The 23,023-nt window shown below is 41.3% G+C and overlaps 1 protein-coding gene across 2 annotated transcripts in view; it reads right to left on the minus strand.

The window, feature by feature from the left end:
• The window catches only part of LOC146811097 (E3 ubiquitin-protein ligase RNF14-like), a 133,924-nt gene that overhangs the window by 55,599 nt on the left and 55,302 nt on the right, over nt 1-23,023 (minus strand). For both annotated transcript variants that reach the window (XM_085618143.1, XM_085618144.1), the window contains exon 4: nt 21,870-22,388. In XM_085618143.1, the coding sequence (XP_085474269.1) occupies nt 21,870-22,388 (519 nt within the window). The remainder of the gene's footprint in view (nt 1-21,869; nt 22,389-23,023) is intronic.

The raw sequence follows: 23,023 nt of genomic DNA on the forward strand, positions 1-23,023 counted from the left end.
TAGTAGTGGATGATGAGTCGCACAATCACTCAGGCTATTTACTTCAGCTAGTGGGGCAGTTCAATACAACAAATGTGTCCAAATTGAGACAAAGTATTTGGAAGGTGCCAATCGAGGTCAGATATCCCACTACCAAGGATATCAGTCAAACAGGCCACACATGGTCTGTAATCAAAGCAAAAGGAGAAGACCCCGGCACTCAGCTGATTTATATACAACACACATTCAATTTGAAATTAATCATAAGTACTACAAATACCAAATCATAGAGAGAGAAACCAATTCCCATGGGGAGTTTCACAAGACCAACAAGTGTAAGCTGTGAATTTAGTTTAATAATTTTAAAGCACAAAGCAAATCATCTTAGCATATTACATCAAAAACTTGAACAGAACATCAGACAGCATGTATATCCCAAGTCTTGTAGTTCTTATGAGTGCTTTTGATACGTAGAGTGTTCTTTCTGAAACAGCCAACGCGCGTTTCGTCACCACCGTGACTTCCTCAAGGCTGTCGAATAATAATAAAACAAGCATTGTAGTTCCTAGAGATTAATATCCAAATTCCTATTACAATCCTTCGTATAGTGAAGATCCTTCCTGAACCCAGTTTAGTTTGATTTAAAAATCAGATATCAATAAAAGACACTGAACGCAATTGGCAGAGAGACTATTTAAGAACAGGTCCTGAAAACCATTTCACCCTCAGTGTGTAAGACAAGAAGTGAGTGAAGAAGGCATACACAAGAAAGAAAAGAAACAGTGTGTGGAGCATAGAACAAACTCAAAGGCAGAAGAAATAGTCATACCCAATAGAGAAGTGGTCAGGCTGAACCAAGGAGTGATCATATTTACACACCATAGCATAAGTCAATCAATCTAAGATGAAAGGTAGAGTATGTGAATCAGTGTCCCCTTCCTGAGTAAGTTGAGGATACAGATATCTAGAAGACAAGCTAGCCCCGAAAAAGAGAAACATAAATAAAGTGCTTATGTATTGCTCTGTCACCTTCAAAAATATTGTTCAAAGAAGTATTGTCAATGGCTATGATGGGCCCGATTCCCTATGTGTCCCCTATGTCCCCGGGGAGCAGTCCGTTGAATCCAAGCCTCACTGTCCCGTGTGATCGCAAAAAACGTGGCTGGAAAAGGAAAAAAGAGCGCAGCAGTCCTCACGGTAAAGGACAAAATCTATTTGGCAGTAAGAGAGTTCGGGTATGACCCTGCCTCTCCCGATCTTTAAACAAGCCAAGCATTTACCTATAATTGTCTTACAGTCTGTTGTGAAGCATATTATGCTTTGGGGGGCCGTTTACAACCTCCAAGATTCTGTCAAATTTGCAGCTTCCATAAGCCAGACGTGATATTACACAGTTTGGTAGTGACTGCATGTAACACAAATAGAGAGGGTAGATATAGGTCAGTAATATACAGTGAACAAACCTAAAATAACAAGCCTGTTAAAACGTAAGTAAATCATATATGTGTGACTTACACACACTCAAGAGTTTGAGAAACACTAATTTTTAAGATCCAGAAGTACTGAATGTCTCTTGTCGTTCGAGCCCAATAAAAGCATCTAAGAACAACAAAAAGAGTGTGTACATTAGAATACAACCTGCAGACATAGACCAACTTAGTCTTGGAGAAAGTTGTCTCCATGTTGGAAACAAACTGGTTAAAAGAATAATTAAAATCTGAAGGAGAACACTTACACGGTCCACAGCGAGCTAAATTTGCTCTGCTGTTCTTCAAGTCTCCCGTAGAATCTTCTTAAGGAACCATGATAAGGTCCTAGGATATATAAGAAAAGTTTTATTTGAGAAGTGAATATCGAAATCATTTAGGCTAATAATCCAAAGTTTAAGGATTGTTATTGGCAGTTCTTACTCCATGTAAAAACGCGGAGAGAGAGTAGTTCAAATTTTGGCCAGCCTTGGTACTGTAATTTCTCCCATCAAAGTTAGGATCAAACAAACCTCCTGTCAGGTACCACACTATCCGATACACTTACCCTTAGTCACTAGCGTATTTGAATATTGGCATTAGTATTTTTGGCCATTCAGTAGTCGGCATTGAAGAAATTGTGCGTCTAGCAGCTCATTACATTAATGTCAAACCCAAAAAACATGTCAAGCAGTAAGAATACGCTTGCATTAGTTGTAGCCAAATAACGAGTAAATCTCAAAGTCAAATTTAGACAAATTTAGACACTACTAGGTAAAACGAAACCGTGACCAGCAATGGCCGTCCACAGAAATCCCATTAAGTGTAACGCTGACTAAAGCAAATACCTTCTGTTAAGCAGAGTGTCGTCCTTAAAGTTCCGTCGTCCTGCAACAGGCAGCGTTGCTCGTAGTTGTGTTTATATACCCATTACGTACCGGAAGAGAAACTGACATCGGATCGAAGTTCGTGAACCCGTGCCGAAACTCGAAGACGGGCTAATGTTCCTCAGTGCGGGCGCCATATTGAGATGTGTAAAACAACCTTAACGATATATGTTTGGTTGTTTAACTATCGACCCATTGTTTTAACATATTGAAATGTACCTAAAGATAGGTAATCCTCATTGTATACGAGCGGATTCAATACACTTGTCTTCAAAATCTATAGTGATTTAACAGTGCGAGCGCCATGTTCAAGTGTTAAAGTAAGTACTTAGACCATTCAGAAAGTATATTACGGTTGCTCGTAACCCGATGTGTAGAGGGTTAAGACCTCAGAAAGTGTGGTACTTAGTAATCGCGATACACGATATGTATATGTTAGAGATGTCAGTACATAAGTTGGTTTTGAGAAGAAGAATAAGCGGAAGGTGCACACAGTTTAGAGGGAGAATGTAGAGAGACCCCCGTCCGCCTTGATCCAAGAGTTTGATAGTCCAATCTGTCAATTGGTGTCTATAAATTCCCGAATCGGCCATTAGAGGAATACTTTCCAGAGAGAACAAAACATACATTTGCACGTATTTCTTTGAGCACAATTCTCATTGAATACAATTGTCATCCAATACACAATGGCATTAACCACAATTAAGCGAAGTTAACCCCCCGTCTGTTTTAGTTTTAGGATTCAATAAATACAGGGGTCAACATTCCTGTGTTCACAATATCTGCTATTAACGAATAGTCCTCCAATACATCACAGTGCAGTCCGTGAGTGGAAAAAAACAATAAGTTGGTTAAACCCATCCACAACATGCAAGTTCCTAATGTAGGTGCATATTGCAGGTGCATATTGCAGGAGACATAATTATGCAACAAAGAGTTACAAAGAGTTACAATGCATATTGTGGTGCCTTTTAGGTTTAGGACTAGCATACATAGGCCTAACACACAACCCATTAGGTGAGATTACTACACTGATCAAGAAGAAGCTCACCCACTTTCGAGAACAGGGTCTCATCTCAGACATCGAATACAAATACCTCTTCAACAGTTCACCTAGGGCACCATGCATCTATGTCCTACCGAAAATTCATAAACCAGGGGGATTTCCACAAGGCAGACCTATTATCTCGGGGTTGGGTTCACCAACTGAACGAATATCGGAATTCATTAACGTTTACCTACAACCTCTAGTGCATAACTTACCGTCATATCTCAGGGACACAGAAGACCTACTGAACAAGTTAGAAGACTTTGAATGGTCAAGTGAATACACTTTCGTGACACTAGACGTCCGCTCTCTCTATACCAGTATACCACTGGAGAAGGGACTCAGTGTCCTAAATGAATGTCTAGGACAAAGGGATGCAACACTATATGAGCATACAGAGATGCTCCTAGATCTAACTCGTCTAGTATTAGAAAACAATGTGTTCCTCCACCTAGGTAACTGGTACAGACAAGCTGTGGGAGTCGAAATGGGCTCAAAATTTTCGCCGTCATATGCCAACCTGTACATGGGGAACTTTGAGCAGAGACATCTTTGGCGCGAAGGCCCCCCAGACATGACTGAACACATCATCTATTGGTCTAGGTATATAGACGACATCTTTATGATATGGTCAGGAAATGAAAGAGACCTCCGGGACTTGGTGAATCACCTCAATGTGAATTCGTACAATCTAAATTTCACACACAAGGCCCATCAATCTAGAATAGACTTCCTGGATGTAGTTTTGTATGTAGAGGACAACAGGATTCTGTCCAAACTTTATAGGAAAGAAACATCGTGCAATTCAGTCCTTCATGCGAGTAGTGCACATCCTAGCTCTCAGATCAACGCAATCCCTCTGGGAGAAATGACTCGGATCAGAAGGAACTGTTCAGACCCTCTAGTATTTGCTTCAGAATTGAATATCTTAGAGGAACGCTTTATACAGAGAGGATATTCACAAACTGTTCTGAAAAAGGCCAAAACAAAAATACTTAAGACCTCGAGAGAATCCCTGTTACATAATACACAGAAAAAGAAAGGGAAAAGAAATGAAAAGCTTGCACTTGTGACTGATTTCCACACACATAGTAATGCCGTGTATAAAATTCTATTGAAGCATTGGCATCTATTACATCTGGACAAATCCTTGACCAAACACATTACCAAGAAACCAATGGTTGCCCATAGGAGGGGTACTACCCTACGCAACATCTTATGTCCCAGTTACTTGCCCCCCAAAGGTCAAACTTTGACTTGGCTTTCAAACAAACCGAAGGGTTCTTACAAATGTTCACAGTGTAATGTCTGTCCATTTGCCTTGAACAAATTAATGGACTTCAAATACAACACCCAAGTCAAATATACAATACGTGAATTCATTAACTGCAACACCTGCTTTGTGGTATACTGCCTGATTTGCATCTGTGGCCGTATTTATGTGGGCAGCACCCTTCGTCCACTAAAAGAGCGGATACAAGAGCATGTCAGAGCAGTAAGGAACAACAACAGAGAATATCCATTTGCGGTTCACTTCAATGATTCACACTCGTTAGAAAGGATGAAAGATATCCGGTTTCATGGCATTACCCACATCAAAACACAACAAAGAGGGGGTGACCGAGTTCTGAGACTTCGGAAAACAGAGGCACAATGGATTATTAAACTAAGAGCGGTAGAGCATGGCCTAAACTTTGATAAGGAACTACATGTTTTCCTGTCTGAGTAATTGTTAGGTAGTGGCAGCCAGGGTCAGAGATGGACTCGTTGCATAAGACGAAATAATATTAAAAACACTATAATATGTTTCTGCACTGAGGGCCCACAACCTAAAAGGCACCGCAATATGCATTGTAACTCTTTGTAACTCTTTGTTGCATAATTATGTCTCCTGCAATATGCACCTACATTAGGAACTTGCATGTTGTGGATGGGTTTAACCAACTTATTGTTTTTTTCCACTCACGGACTGCACTGTGATGTATTGGAGGACTATTCGTTAATAGCAGATATTGTGAACACAGGAATGTTGACCCCTGTATTTATTGAATCCTAAAACTAAAACAGACGGGGGGTTAACTTCGCTTAATTGTGGTTAATGCCATTGTGTATTGGATGACAATTGTATTCAATGAGAATTGTGCGCAAAGAAATACGTGCAAATGTATGTTTTGTTCTCTCTGGAAAGTATTCCTCTAATGGCCGATTCGGGAATTTATAGACACCAATTGACAGATTGGACTATCAAACTCTTGGATCAAGGCGGACGGTGGTCTCTCTACATTCTCCCTCTAAACTGTGTGCACCTTCCGCTTATTCTTCTTCTCAAAACCAACTTATGTACTGACATCTCTAACATATACATATCGTGTATCGCGATTACTAAGTACCACACTTTCTGAGGTCTTAACCCTCTACACATCGGGTTACGAGCAACCGTAATATACTTTCTGAATGGTCTAAGTACTTACTTTAACACTTGAACATGCGCTCGCACTGTTAAATCACTATAGATTTTGAAGACAAGTGTATTGAATCCGCTCGTATACAATGAGGATTACCTATCTTTAGGTACATTTCAATATGTTAAAACAATGGGTCGATAGTTAAACAACCAAACAAATATCGTTAAGGTTGTTTTACACATCTCAATATGGCGCCCGCACTGAGGAACATTAGCCCGTCTTCGAGTTTCGGCACGGGTTCACGAACTTCGATCCGATGTCAGTTTCTCTTCCGGTACGTAATGGGTATATAAACACAACTACGAGCAACGCTGCCTGTTGCAGGACGACGGAACTTTAAGGACGACACTCTGCTTAACAGAAGGTATTTGCTTTAGTCAGCGTTACACTTAATGGGATTTCTGTGGACGGCCATTGCTGGTCACGGTTTCGTTTTACCTGGTAGTGTCTAAATTTGTCTAAATTTGACTTTGAGATTTACTCGTTATTTGGCTACAACTAATGCAAGCGTATTCTTACTGCTTGACATGTTTTTTGGGTTTGACATTAATGTAATGAGCTGCTAGACGCACAATTTCTTCAATGCCGACTACTGAATGGCCAAAAATACTAATGCCAATATTCAAATACGCTAGTGACTAAGGGTAAGTGTATCGGATAGTGTGGTACCTGACAGGAGGTTTGTTTGATCCTAACTTTGATGGGAGAAATTACAGTACCAAGGCTGGCCAAAATTTGAACTACTCTCTCTCCGCGTTTTTACATGGAGTAAGAACTGCCAATAACAATCCTTAAACTTTGGATTATTAGCCTAAATGATTTCGATATTCACTTCTCAAATAAAACTTTTCTTATATATCCTAGGACCTTATCATGGTTCCTTAAGAAGATTCTACGGGAGACTTGAAGAACAGCAGAGCAAATTTAGCTCGCTGTGGACCGTGTAAGTGTTCTCCTTCAGATTTTAATTATTCTTTTAACCAGTTTGTTTCCAACATGGAGACAACTTTCTCCAAGACTAAGTTGGTCTATGTCTGCAGGTTGTATTCTAATGTACACACTCTTTTTGTTGTTCTTAGATGCTTTTATTGGGCTCGAACGACAAGAGACATTCAGTACTTCTGGATCTTAAAAATTAGTGTTTCTTAAACTCGAGTGCGTCTAAGTCACACATATATGATTTACTTACGTTTTAACAGGCTTGTTATTTTAGGTTTGTTCACTGTATATTACTGACCTATATCTACCCTCTCTATTTGTGTTACATGCAGTCACTACCAAACTGTGTAATATCACGTCTGGCTTATGGAAGCTGCAAATTTGACAGAATCTTGGAGGTTGCAAACGGCCCCCCAAAGCATAATATGCTTCACAACAGACTGTAAGACAATTATAGGTAAATGCTTGGCTTGTTTAAAGATCGGGAGAGGCAGGGTCATACCCGAACTCTCTTACTGCCAAATAGATTTTGTCCTTTACCGTGAGGACTGCTGCGCTCTTTTTTCTTTTTCCAGCCACGTTTTTTGCGATCACAGGGGACAGTGAGGCTTGGATTCAACGGACTGCTCCCCGGGGACACATAGGGAATCGGGCCCATCATAGCCATCGACAATACTTCTTTGAACAATATTTTTGAAGGTGACAGAGCAATACATAAGCACTTTATTTATGTTTCTCTTTTTCGGGGCTGGCTTGTCTTCTAGATATCTGTATCCTCAACTTACTCAGGAAGGGGACACTGATTCACATACTCTACCTTTCATCTTAGATTGATTGACTTATGCTATGGTGTGTAAATATGATCACTCCTTGGTTCAGCCTGACCACTTCTCTATTGGGTATGACTATTTCTTCTGCCTTTGAGTTTGTTCTATGCTCCACACACTGTTTCTTTTCTTTCTTGTGTATGCCTTCTTCACTCACTTCTTGTCTTACACACTGAGGGTGAAATGGTTTTCAGGACCTGTTCTTAAATAGTCTCTCTGCCAATTGCGTTCAGTGTCTTTTATTGATATCTGATTTTTAAATCAAACTAAACTGGGTTCAGGAAGGATCCTCACTATACGAAGGATTGTAATAGGAATTTGGATATTAATCTCTAGGAACTACAATGCTTGTTTTATTATTATTCTACAGCCTTGAGGAAGTCACGGTGGTGACGAAACGCGCGTTGGCTGTTTCAGAAAGAACACTCTACGTGTCAAAAGCACTCATAAGAACTACAAGACTTGGGATATACATGCTGTCTGATGTTCTGTTCAAGTCTTTGATGTAATATGCTAAGATGATTTGCTTTGTGCTTTAAAATTATTAAACTAAATTCACAGCTTACACTTGTTGGTCTTGTGAAACTCCCCATGGGAATTGGTTCCTCTCTCTATGATTTGGTATTTGTAGTACGTATGATTAATTTCAAATTGAATGTGTGTTGTATATAAATCAGCTGAGTGCCGGGGTCTTCTCCTTTTGCTTTGATTACAGACCATGTGTGGCCTGTTTGACTGATATCCTTGGTAGTGGGATATCTGACCTCGATTGGCACCTTCCAAATACTTTGTCTCAATTTGGACACATTTGTTGTATTGAACTGCCCCACTAGCTGAAGTAAATAGCCTGAGTGATTGTGCGACTCATCATCCACCACTACCTTGTGTATGAACTAGACTCATAGTGTGGGAGTCTGCACTCAATTCTTCAGATTGCAGGGGGATACGACCAATAGAGTATTATCATATCTATTGGTTCTACTTGATCAAGAACAACTTTTGGTATGGCTAACTTTAATGATGAGAGAGACCAATTGATCAGGGAATTGTTCACAGGGACTGTGAAGCATACAACAGACGATGCAAAACCCCCAGAACAAGAGGGGTTGAAACTTAAATTTATTGGACTAGAAAGATTAAGGAAACAAGAACTTTCCAGGTGGTGGGACCTAACGATATTGAAAAGATACATTGAGATTAAGCAGGTACCACGTGGGCTCAGAATTATAATCTTCCCCACCTTTGAAGATCTTGACCCAGACCTACTAAAGGAATGGGAAGAACTTATATGCTCATCATCATACAATATGATGGACATTCTAATCAGGCATGCGGAACGAAAAAGGAGCAAGTTGTTGGAGGAGATAGAAAAACTAGAGACAGAGATTAAAAATCTCAACAAGCAAGAAGCAACAGAGAAAAACTTCAAAATTCTGAAGGAGGTGTTAAGTGCACATCAGTTGTACATAAAGGATAAGAAAATGAGGAAGCTCAAGCGAGACGAGAACGACTATAGAAACAACAGAGTGTTCACTTTCGCTAAGAAATTTGACGAAGTGAAGCAACCACCTACTGACAGAAATACCACACGTAATGTACCGAATGTGGTGGTATCTACAAGTGGCTCTGACATCTCAAGCGTTACCAGTGAGGCCAGTATTAGTGGGGATGTGGAGACTAGACTGAGGAGCCTTGCACAAGACAATACATCTTCTTCTTTTTTAGAAGAAATGACCAGGTACAGGAAGGGCACCAGACAAGGGTACAACAGACCTATCCCAAAAAAACAAGGAGGGGAAGAAAACGGACCAAATACGAGAGAAGGGGCAACGACCAGATCAGCCTCACGCAATCTGAAGAATTGAACAATGTAACACACTTACTACCAGGTAGTGCCGTAAGGGGGAATACTGTACAACAAAATGTAACAATTGTTAATCTCTCTGATTGTATACTCTCCGAATGCGATATAAATGTACTAAGTAGAGGCCTCAACTTCTGCCCAACCTCAGTCCCAGATTTCACACGTATTCACATTGATCTTTTTAAGTTTGTGCGCCGTCTTAAATTGAAAATTTTTTTTGAAAACAAATGCACAGATGTACAATGTATTGAAACAACTGTTACTCCTAGTAATAAAACGATCAAGGAAATACAAGACTTGCATCTTCTGTTATCGCTTGACGACTGCACAGGGACACCGCCAACCATGTCAGATATTCTTACAGACTTAGACATTGCTCCTAACTTGTATCTGAACAGTGGTCTCAAACCAAAATCCAAGTTCATGCCACCCCTACCATCAGACAACTTGGTCGACACCTTCTATAAAGCTGTGACCTGTGACTTGTTTAAACTTGAGGACTCGTTTGTTCCAACTGATGCATTTCGTAAATTTAATCTGAGCAAAAGAGAAAGTATAGCACTAAAATCTCTGGCTAATAAGACCGACATTGTCATAAGAGAAGCTGACAAGGGCGGAAATATAGTAATCATGCGGGAAACAGAACACATTGGGGAGATTGAAAGACAGCTTGCGGAAGGACTAGCATACATAGGCCTAACACACAACCCATTAGGTGAGATTACTACACTGATCAAGAAGAAGCTCACCCACTTTCGAGAACAGGGTCTCATCTCAGACATCGAATACAAATACCTCTTCAACAGTTCACCTAGGGCACCATGCATCTATGTCCTACCGAAAATTCATAAACCAGGGAGATTTCCACAAGGCAGACCTATTATCTCAGGGTTGGGTTCACCAACTGAACGAATATCGGAATTCATTGACGTTTACCTACAACCTCTAGTGCATAACTTACCGTCATATCTCAGGGACACAGGAGACCTACTGAACAAGTTAGAAGACTTTGAATGGTCAAGTGAATACACTTTCGTGACACTAGACGTCCGCTCTCTCTATACCAGTATACCACTGGAGAAGGGACTCAGTGTCCTAAATGAATGTCTAGGACAAAGGGATGCAACACTATATGAGCATACAGAGATGCTCCTAGATCTAACTCGTCTAGTATTAGAAAACAATGTGTTCCTCCACCTAGGTAACTGGTACAGACAAGCTGTGGGAGTCGCAATGGGCTCAAAATTTTCGCCGTCATATGCCAACCTGTACATGGGGAACTTTGAGCAGAGACATCTTTGGCGCGAAGGCCCCCCAGACATGACTGAACACATCATCTATTGGTCTAGGTATATAGACGACATCTTTATGATATGGTCAGGAAATGAAAGAGACCTCCGGGACTTGGTGAATCACCTCAATGTGAATTCGTACAATCTAAATTTCACACACAAGGCCCATCAATCTAGAATAGACTTCCTGGATGTAGTTTTGTATGTAGAGGACAACAGGATTCTGTCCAAACTTTATAGGAAAGAAACATCGTGCAATTCAGTCCTTCATGCGAGTAGTGCACATCCTAGCTCTCAGATCAACGCAATCCCTCTGGGAGAAATGACTCGGATCAGAAGGAACTGTTCAGACCCTCTAGTATTTGCTTCAGAATTGAATATCTTAGAGGAACGCTTTATACAGAGAGGATATTCACAAACAGTTCTGAAAAAGGCCAAAACAAAAATACTTAAGACCTCGAGAGAATCCCTGTTACATAATACACAGAAAAAGAAAGGGAAAAGAAATGAAAAGCTTGCACTTGTGACTGATTTCCACACACATAGTAATGCCGTGTATAAAATTCTATTGAAGCATTGGCATCTATTACATCTGGACAAATCCTTGACCAAACACATTACCAAGAAACCAATGGTTGCCCATAGGAGGGGTACTACCCTACGCAACATCTTATGTCCCAGTTACTTGCCCCCCAAAGGTCAAACTTTGACTTGGCTTTCAAACAAACCGAAGGGTTCTTACAAATGTTCACAATGTAATGTCTGTCCATTTGCCTTGAACAAATTAATGGACTTTAAATACAACACCCAAGTCAAATATACAATACGTGAATTCATTAACTGCAACACCTGCTTTGTGGTATACTGCCTGATTTGCATCTGTGGCCGTATTTATGTGGGCAGCACCCTTCGTCCACTAAAAGAGCGGATACAAGAGCATGTCAGAGCAGTAAGGAACAACAACAGAGAATATCCATTTGCGGTTCACTTCAATGATTCACACTCGTTAGAAAGGATGAAAGATATCCGGTTTCATGGCATTACCCACATCAAAACACAACAAAGAGGGGGTGACCGAGTTCTGAGACTTCGGAAAACAGAGGCACAATGGATTATTAAACTAAGAGCGGTAGAGCATGGCCTAAACTTTGATAAGGAACTACATGTTTTCCTGTCTGAGTAATTGTTAGGTAGTAGCAGCCAGGGTCAGAGATGGACTCGTTGCATAAGACGAAATAATATTAAAAACACTATAATATGTTTCTGCACTGAGGGCCCACAACCTAAAAGGCACCGCAATATGCATTGTAACTCTTTGTAACTCTTTGTTGCATAATTATGTCTCCTGCAATATGCACCTACATTAGGAACTTGCATGTTGTGGATGGGTTTAACCAACTTATTGTTTTTTTCCACTCACGGACTGCACTGTGATGTATTGGAGGACTATTCGTTAATAGCAGATATTGTGAACACAGGAATGTTGACCCCTGTATTTATTGAATCCTAAAACTAAAACAGACGGGGGGTTAACTTCGCTTAATTGTGGTTAATGCCATTGTGTATTGGATGACAATTGTATTCAATGAGAATTGTGCGCAAAGAAATACGTGCAAATGTATGTTTTGTTCTCTCTGGAAAGTATTCCTCTAATGGCCGATTCGGGAATTTATAGACACCAATTGACAGATTGGACTATCAAACTCGTGGATCAAGGCGGACGGGGGTCTCTCTACATTCTCCCTCTAAACTGTGTGCACCTTCCGCTTATTCTTCTTCTCAAAACCAACTTATGTACTGACATCTCTAACATATACATATCGTGTATCGCGATTACTAAGTACCACACTTTCTGAGGTCTTAACCCTCTACACATCGGGTTACGAGCAACCGTAATATACTTTCTGAATGGTCTAAGTACTTACTTTAACACTTGAACATGGCGCTCGCACTGTTAAATCACTATAGATTTTGAAGACAAGTGTATTGAATCCGCTCGTAAACAATGAGGATTACCTATCTTTAGGTACATTTCAATATGTTAAAACAATGGGTCGATAGTTAAACAACCAAACATATATCGTTAAGGTTGTTTTACACATCTCAATATGGCGCCCGCACTGAGGAACATTAGCCCGTCTTCGAGTTTCGGCACGGGTTCACGAACTTCGATCCGATGTCAGTTTCTCTTCCGGTACGTAATGGGTATATAAACACAACTACGAGCAACGCTGCCTGTTGCAGGACGACGGAACTTTAAGGACGACACTCTGCTTAACAGAAGGTATTTGCTTTAGTCAGCGTTACACTTAATGGGATTTCTGTGGACGGCCATTGCTGGTCACGGTTTCGTTTTACCTGGCAGTGTCTAAATTTGTCTAAATTTGACTTTGAGATTTACTCGTTATTTGGCTACAACTAATGCGAGCGTATTCTTACTGCTTGACATGTTTTTTGGGTTTGACATTAATGTAATGAGCTGCTAGACGCACAATTTCTTCAATGCCGACTACTGAATGGCCAAAAATACTAATGCCAATATTCAAATACGCTAGTGACTAAGGGTAAGTGTATCGGATAGTGTGGTACCTGACAGGAGGTTTGTTTGATCCTAACTTTGATGGGAGAAATTACAGTACCAAGGCTGGCCAAAATTTGAACTACTCTCTCTCCGCGTTTTTACATGGAGTAAGAACTGCCAATAACAATCCTTAAACTTTGGATTATTAGCCTAAATGATTTCGATATTCACTTCTCAAATAAAACTTTTCTTATATATCCTAGGACCTTATCATGGTTCCTTAAGAAGATTCTACGGGAGACTTGAAGAACAGCAGAGCAAATTTAGCTCGCTGTGGACCGTGTAAGTGTTCTCCTTCAGATTTTAATTATTCTTTTAACCAGTTTGTTTCCAACATGGAGACAACTTTCTCCAAGACTAAGTTGGTCTATGTCTGCAGGTTGTATTCTAATGTACACACTCTTTTTGTTGTTCTTAGATGCTTTTATTGGGCTCGAACGACAAGAGACATTCAGTACTTCTGGACCTTAAAAATTAGTGTTTCTTAAACTCTTGAGTGCGTGTAAGTCACACATATATGATTTACTTACGTTTTAACAGGCTTGTTATTTTAGGTTTGTTCACTGTATATTACTGACCTATATCTACCCTCTCTATTTGTGTTACATGCAGTCACTACCAAACTGTGTAATATCACGTCTGGCTTATGGAAGCTGCAAATTTGACAGAATCTTGGAGGTTGTAAACGGCCCCCCAAAGCATAATATGCTTCACAACAGACGGTAAGACAATTATAGGTAAATGCTTGGCTTGTTTAAAGATCGGGAGAGGCAGGGTCATACCCGAACTCTCTTACTGCCAAATAGATTTTGTCCTTTACCGTGAGGACTGCTGCGCTCTTTTTTCTTTTTCCAGCCACGTTTTTTGCGATCACAGGGGACAGTGAGGCTTGGATTCAACGGACTGCTCCCCGGGGACCTAGGGGACACATAGGGAATCGGGCCCATCATAGCCATCGACAATACTTCTTTGAACAATATTTTTGAAGGTGACAGAGCAATACATAAGCACTTTATTTATGTTTCTCTTTTTCGGGGCTGGCTTGTCTTCTAGATATCTGTATCCTCAACTTACTCAGGAAGGGGACACTGATTCACATACTCTACCTTTCATCTTAGATTGATTGACTTATGCTATGGTGTGTAAATATGATCACTCCTTGGTTCAGCCTGACCACTTCTCTATTGGGTATGACTATTTCTTCTGCCTTTGAGTTTGTTCTATGCTCCACACACTGTTTCTTTTCTTTCTTGTGTATGCCTTCTTCACTCACTTCTTGTCTTACACACTGAGGGTGAAATGGTTTTCAGGACCTGTTCTTAAATAGTCTCTCTGCCAATTGCGTTCAGTGTCTTTTATTGATATCTGATTTTTAAATCAAACTAAACTGGGTTCAGGAAGGATCTTCACTATACGAAGGATTGTAATAGGAATTTGGATATTAATCTCTAGGAACTACAATGCTTGTTTTATTATTATTCTACAGCCTTGAGGAAGTCACGGTGGTGACGAAACGCGCGTTGGCTGTTTCAGAAAGAACACTCTACGTGTCAAAAGCACTCATAAGAACTACAAGACTTGGGATATACATGCTGTCTGATGTTCTGTTCAAGTCTTTGATGTAATATGCTAAGATGATTTGCTTTGTGCTTTAAAATTATTAAACTAAATTCACAGCTTACACTTGTTGGTCTTGTGAAACTCCCCATGGGAATTGGTTCCTCTCTATGATTTGGTATTTGTAGTACGTATGATTAATTTCAAATTGAATGTGTGTTGTATATAAATCACCTGAGTGCCGGGGTCTTCTCCTTACACAATAAAAGATAACAGTCTCAATTTAAATAGCAAAAATTTTACAATTCCTTACTTAACAAGCCAAGAGGGTAGGCCCAGCCCAGCCTCGGCAGCCCTTGGATGGCCTCAGACGGCCCGCCCTTTGCCCGGGCTTAGCCCGGCGAGCACCCGCGCGCGTCCCGCGTTGCGGGGATTTGTTTGAATCAAATAGTCCTCCCAGGGGGGGGCGTATCCGCTGGGGAAGAGGCAACAGGTGTGTGCAGCAGAGCCTGCTGGGCCTCGCAGTCCCGCAGCGTGACCTTGCAGCAGTCCCAGAGTCCGGTAAACGGCGCCCGCGAAGCGGGGGTCGTGAAAGTTTCCCAAAACAAACGCTGAAGCCAAAAGCCAGGAAGCAGGTAAAAATGAGTCCGGATTATGAGGCACCCGTAGAGCGAGTGGATTCTAGAGCTTTTAAGCCAGGGGGGGGGCGTGTCCGCTGGGGAAGAGGCAACAGGTGTGGGCAGCAGAACCTGCTGGGCCTCGCAGTCCCGCAGCGTGACCTTGCAGCAGTCCCAGAGTCCGGTGAAGGTCGCCCGCGAAGCGGGGGTCGTGAAAGTTTCCCAAAACAAACGCTAAAGCCAAAAGCCAGGAAGCAGGTAAAAATGAGTCCGGATTATGAGGCACCCGTAGAGCGAGTGGATTCTAGAGCTTTTAAGCCAGGGGGGGGGGTGTGTCCGCTGGGGAAGAGGCAACAGGTGTGGGCAGCAGAGCCTGCTGGGCCTCGCAGTCCCGCAGCGTGACCTTGCAGCAGTCCCAGAGTCCGGTGAGCGGCGCCCGCGAAGCGGGGGTCGTGAAAGTTTCCCAAAACAAACGCTGAAGCCAAAAGCCAGGAAGCAGGTAAAAATGAGTCCGGATTATGAGGCACCAACACTGTTCAGCCTCCACAAGGATCAAAACAGCCTGATCATGAAAGACTCCAATGTAGCCTGGCATCAACATGCAGACAACACTCAACTTGCACATCAACCATCTATGATTGGAAACATAGCACTCTTGCCTTTGCCAAATCTACGTCTGGATGACTGACAATATCTTCACACTCAACCCACATATTAGGGAATACCTACTCCTGTTGACACTCTACCCATTCATTTTAAACACACTTAACCTAAAAGGATTCTCACCCTCGAACTGACAGTCTGAAACTCCCATCCACTGAACAAAATTAAATACTTAGTTCCAAGACAGCATTTAAAAACAACAGATCTCAAATGTTGGACTTTGGCAATGGTATTCTGGATGAAATCTCCATCACATCCCAGCCCTTCTGAAAGCTTTCCACAGTCAGTATCCGGGCTCACATAGTCCACAAATAAATTCAACAACATCTTACCCATTCTAAATGAATTACATTGCTCCTGATTCCAGCAAGAATGCAATGCAAATTAAACTGCGTGGAGAACAAGGCCATCCATGAGACCAATCCATCCTACTTCGAGGAAAGATTGTCCCAGTCGGTGATTCAGAAAGACTGAGAAGTAAAGCCTCATTTCTACTAGAACTAATGAAGTTCAAAACCTTCTCTACCAACAAGCAATCCTTCTCCACAGTTGCCACATCAGCTTTGAACTCTAGTCCAACTGTACAAAGAAAATACATGAAAGCCTATCTATTCAAACAACTCCTCCTAAAGCATTTTATCCAATTGAACTTGCTCATCTTGAAGACTCAGACCAAGCCGTGGTTTTTGCAGGGTTTGTTCTTTACGTACGTATGTCACAGATTACTTGATGTTGTCTTTGTAAAGAGCATTAACACTAACATGGGCCATGGAGAGCTATATAAATAGTATTTAAACAAATAAAAATGTGTATGAAAAATGGATTAATTTGTTTTCAACTGTCCAAAATCACCTTCAGGTTAGATGCACTTAAGCAACATGGCACCAGCAAAATGAGTAGAAAACTCCACTGTAGGCCCTCAAATCTAAACCAAACAGCACAGGTCCACAAGAGCGGCAGAACATAACCACAGGGTCTAAATCTCTTGTGTTGAATTCAGGAGGTCCCTTTCACACAGGAGATGTCAATGTTACTTAATAATTAGTCACCCAAATCACTTAGCTGTAATGATCTAGTTTTCACCCAAATTATTGATCTATAAATCAAGTCTCCTGCAATGCATTCTACAGGTTTTTGTTGCTAAGAAGGGGAGGATCAATTTGCCACATGAGGGTCGCCTTCTTCATAAATCACAAATATTTCACATTCAATGTTCTTCATCTGGAAAACCTGCCAACTGCAGAAGAGCTTTGCTTACTTTTCCAAAGAGCCAAGACGTCACCTAAAACAAACTAGGGTTCTCATGGCTTTCCAAAGTTTAGAGTAAACTGCTTTCATTGTAGAAACAAGGTGTTGCCAGTTTATAGCGCATGCTCGTGTTAACGGAAGGTTTTGTACTTGTGAGAACTCCTTTAACAATTTTCTAATACTTTTCTTTTGCAAAAGGGAAATAACGTTTTAGGCAAACCAAAGTAAAACATGGAACATAGCATCAAGTGTAATACTACCTACAAACGTTTTAGAGAAAGCCTGATCCATTTGTAAAGACTGGGTCCTCAAATATGGGAGCGCACCTCCTCCTGTAAAAAGCCCTATCCTCTATCAGTCTGTCATAAAGTTAGGGCACAGACTTTACTTAACCAAACAAAAGGCCATAGCTAGTATACTATATGAAGATAAATGCCATGCTTTTTCAGACTATTCGCAGAACTTAAAGGGGCTACACATTGAGAAGGGGCAGCCAGATTACATACACGCACAGCTTGTGTAAAAATGACCCTATGGACCTTCATGGGCTACTGGCAAGGATAAGCAACTGATTTCACACTTCTCAAAACAGTTCTTTTCCCCTGGAAACAATCCCATAAAACTACACTGTAACGAGGGGAAGCAGACTGAGGGTAGCCCCGTTATGACCCCAGAGGTGACCGACTCCCTCTCCCCTCTTCTTGTTCACCAGCAAGCGAGATTACAGTTCCCCTTCATGGGCGAGGAAAAAGAGCCCCGTTGCTTTAAATGGGAAGGACTGTCGCAAAGCCACGCCCCCAGCGATGACGACGAAGAGGTTTGGCCAGAAAAACCCGGAAGACCGCTACCACAGGTGTGTGCGTACACCGGAGGAGGAGAGCGAGACGACGGAGCGGAGACAGGCGGAGAAGAGGAGAGAAACGAGGGAGCAGCGAAAGACGGAGGAGCGAAGGAGGGAAGGAAGGTGACGAAGTCCCGAGGAGGAGCAGACGACGAACAACGAGAGCCAGGAGGCCACCGATACCGTGAGCCGCCCAGCCACGTTCCCGGAGGAGCGTGGCTCTCGCAGGTATGCAAGCTTTTTACGGGCTGGGTGGGAAGGAAGGGGAGGTCGTCTACAGACGCTTAGGGGACAGTCTAGGTTCTTGTGTGATTTTGGTATCCCGGTAATCCCCGCCCCGAGCACCAAACTTCACTGTATTGATGTGCTGTGCACCGAGTGGTCCCTTACTCCCTTCCCTCCCCATATCTGTCTGAAAGCAGAACACTCATACCCGGAATCCTTTTCTATTTTTGTTTCCTTATCACGCTACACTACCCCGCCTCCCGTGGACCGAACCACCCCGAACTGGACCGAACAAGGGCCAGACCGAGAGCGACAGGAAAGAGGGGCTCTCCAGAGACTGCTACAGAGACACCGTTACCTTTTTACAGACCAGCACCCATCCGCAAACGTGTACATAGACCAATAAAAACAGTTGGTACCCCAATTTGCTCTCCCGTGATCCCTTCAAACCCACATACACTGAAACATAACAGGAGGGAGGAGACTTGTGAAAACGTGACCATGGATTGTGGAAACGAACATCTGCTAAAAATGCGAAGTGCGATAGGACTGTCAATCATAAACCACAATAATAATTCACAAGTCTGCCTTTGGAAGAAACATTTTTACCCATTATTTCGAAATAGACAAGTAACTCCAGTCACAGATTATCTCTTTATTCCCTAAGAGAACGTAAGCTGTTTTTCAAATACTGTAAATGCATGGAGAAGCAGGAGTGACCACAGCCCCATAAATATGGAGATGCAAGCCAAAAGACTTTTACACAATCAAACACAGGACAGCCTTGAAAGAAAAAGAAAAAATAGCCTTGAATAGTACTTGATAAATATTGAAGAAATGGCTAACTGTATCACCTCTCTGCGTGTACAATCAGAAAGAGTGCCCCATCCTTCAATTTTGCTTTGCTTTCTCTTTGGAGCCTGCATGAGCATCCAGATGACTAGATACAGACAGATGCAAAAAGGATTCCTTCTTAGATGTGTAATAATTATTGCCATGAGTTTTGAAAACATGTATGTGCCTCATTTTAGGTCTAAAGGGACAATCCTGAAATGACAATCTTGTTTTCTTCTACAAATCGAAGGCCTTTTCTGTGTTTTTGAGCAACTGAAATTAAAAAATGGTATCCCGTGGGTCGGTGGCACACATCCAAGATCCCTGATATAAATGCAGAAATATCTGATGAAGTACCATCATCCTGAACTACTACTTAATTTAGTTTTTGATAGCTATGAGGTCTAAGATGAGTCTGAACTGCTTTCTTTGGACTTAGAATCAAATAACCCAAGTAAAGGCATTTGTTTTTAGCAGTTTTGGCATTCATTCTATTGTGTACTTTTAATACAACAGCAGAACATCAGGACGAAGGTTCTGGGTATTATAAGTTTAGGACCCTGGAGGAAGAATGAAAAAGGATAATGTTTGAACCTCAATGTATAGCCATTCCAGACATGAGGAGCACCCATTTGTCAATGTTTAGTCACTTTTCGGGCTGTCTTGAGATGATCCCCTCTACTCACCCTTTGGGCTGTTTTGAAATGGGCCTCACTACTGGAGCATGTAACAGGCAGCGGTGCTTTTCTAGCCCTATCAAATGCTGTCAATGCTGGTTTTGTGAGCTTGGATGATAAAGTTGATGATGCCGTTACTATGAAGTTTCTGCCAGGTTGGCTTGTGAACCCATTGTTGGTGGTAGTAATGGTATTCTGTCATGTAGTGCAGATTGAATTTTCTCTTTCTCTCCACGCAAATGTCCTTCAGTATGTACAATTCAGCTTTCCAGCACAAACCTTTGACGAATAGCCCGGTAGCTCTCTAATGGTTAGTCAATAACAGTAGCCTTATGATGAAAAACCTGGTGCTTCAGCCAACACATTGCTTACCTGGTTTCAAACCCATATGCCCTAATTTGAAATTTCTATCATGTCTTGTGTTTTTTCCCTTTGTGGACGTCATCTGCAAATTCGAAGTCTTGCAGTGCATGGTCATATCGACCTATCAGAGCTGTCAAGACTAGTGCATTTAACGCAGTGCCTCGTGTTTTGCATATTTTATTATCAACTGCATTGCATTTTTATTTTTCTGTCCAGGTAAAGGAAAATGGTAAATGGGACATCTTATCTATATAGTTAACCGCATTACAGAATTCACTTGTGGGACAGTATTAAAAAAGGATGGGTTTTGCTCTGGTGCTTTGCAGCATCGAAACTATTTCCTTTGTTGCTGATGGTGTCTGGAAAAGTTCTATAGTTGTCTCAGGTAAGCTCAGGGTGAATTAAGCCAGATTTTGTGCTGGATCTCAAAGTTTCAGTTTTTAAAATTATTGAAGATTCGGGTTCAGACATCTCCACGGCGATGTTAAGTGTGGTGGCTCCACTTGGAAAGACTTTCAAAAGTTCATAACATGTGCAGATGTTTTTCTTGTTAGTATCAAGATGGAACTACGTGTGTATACATGGTGACCCAATGATAATTCATAAGTGATGACATCTCTTGAAGAATAACACCTCCTGTGAGGGGTGGGTGTTCCTCTACTGGGTGTATGAGGGTATACGAGAACAAGAACAGATTTAATTTCTAATGGAAATTGTGGCAATAGCTTTGTCACACGAGGACCCGTGGTCAGATTGTGAGCCGGAGAAGGCAAGGCCTGCCTCATATGAGAGTTGTTCTAGACAAATTTTTCCTGAAAACAGTGAATCTTTTTCGGAGGGACCAAGAACCAATACCTCTTCTCTGCTGGGAAAATAAGGGATGGGTCTAACTGTTCAATAATTAAGTTCACAAAACTGAATGGGTTGCCTAGATATATAATTACATTGTGCACCCCACCTTTGATCTCAAAGCATTTTGAAATGGTCCACAAGAGGTCTTTCACAAACAGACAGCTAAAAGCCTTCTCTAGGTGTGACCTAAAAACAGCAGACTGAGCTTTCACTTGAACTCTGCATTCAGAATTCTAATTCTAGATTTTGAAAGTTAAAGTGAGGAAGGTAGTATGGTAATAGCAGGCTTTCAAGGACAAGAACACTCATCTTCCATAAAGGTCAGGATCTAGATAAAAATCTATTCTTTTTGTAATCCAAGGTAAATCCTAGTAGTAAAGTGAAATGTCAGGAGATTACTGTTCACTAGTTTACATACATGTGTGATATGTAATAAATTGAATGGATTCTTATAAACTGAATTCTATTAAACAGACAGCGTCAGATGCGGTTTTCAAAGAAAAGGAATGAATGAAGAGAAATCTATATCAGAAGTGCATATATTTACTGTGATTGCTGTTGAATAATCAAATAGCAGCAAAACTAAATGGAAAAAGTAAACAGAAACCTGAACTTGGTACTGATGTAATTAATGTTGTTTTTACCTGAGCAGGTGAAGCAACTGAAGAGCACTTGGGTTCTGGACAGTTGAGGGCATGCACCTGGCCATCCTTGATCTGAATTTCGAAGTAGCCGGTCAGGCAGGTGTTGCAGTAGACATGCTGGCACTCTTTGAAGTGCGTACACTCACTGCCAAGCTTCTCACAGAAACAGATGTTGCACATGTATGGTTTGCTGTCAAAGCACTTCTTCTGCTGAACCTGGTCAAAGTCCAAGACATCCCTGATAAGGCTAGAGAAAGAGTCCACATCTTGGATCGCTCGTGCATCAAGGACCTTACTGCTCTTGGTCAGTCCTTCCTCACTGGAGTCCTGCTCTGTGTTCTTGGGGAACAGATATTTCCAACTGAGCGCTCCCTTTGTGCATATTGTCAACTCATAAGGAGACGTGATGTTAAGGAACGCCAATGTTTCTTCTTTTAGAAATTGCATCCAGGCAAACAAAACAACATCTCCTTGGTTTTCCTCCCATAAAGAGTCCAAATGACAGCATAAAGAAGACAGCTAAAATAGAAAAGCCTCAACATTAGAGATAAAATATCTTCTTTCCCAGAGTATTAAGCATAAAATCCACCCAGACGTTTATAGTAAGGGTAGATAGCGCTAAAGTGGCTGCTTTACACACAGTCTTAGCTAAAATTAATTACCAAGTGAAATAAGGCGGTCAACACCTTCACAGTTATTTTTATATCATATAATAAAATACTACTACCTACCATATGCAGTAGGCCCATCTTTTTTCCTTGATATCTGAATAATTCTCCATTGCTAGGACCACCCTACATTTCTAACAAGGTGATGTAAACTCAGTATCACAGCAGACAAATGCTTCAATACACAAAGAGTAAAGGTGTGAATTTGTGACCCAAATTCCAGAACAAAAAATACATTATCAAGCTATACAAGACAACATTTGGCTCTACTAATCTGGGCCTTGTTTAATGATGTGTACAGAGATAACATCCTTAACATTTATTAGTATTGCATCAGTAAGGTTATTGTATAGATGTATGTGCAATCCATACGTCACATCAGGCAGGGTCAACTCAGACTTTCCTTTACCAAAAGATGACAAAACGCACTGAGTAACTGAATCATTACTGAAGTGCCTGTACACACAGGGTTCCACTGCTACGTCT

This window comes from Triturus cristatus, chromosome 7 (assembly GCF_964204655.1).
Source record: "Triturus cristatus chromosome 7, aTriCri1.1, whole genome shotgun sequence".
Classification (NCBI taxonomy): Eukaryota; Metazoa; Chordata; class Amphibia; order Caudata; family Salamandridae; genus Triturus; species Triturus cristatus.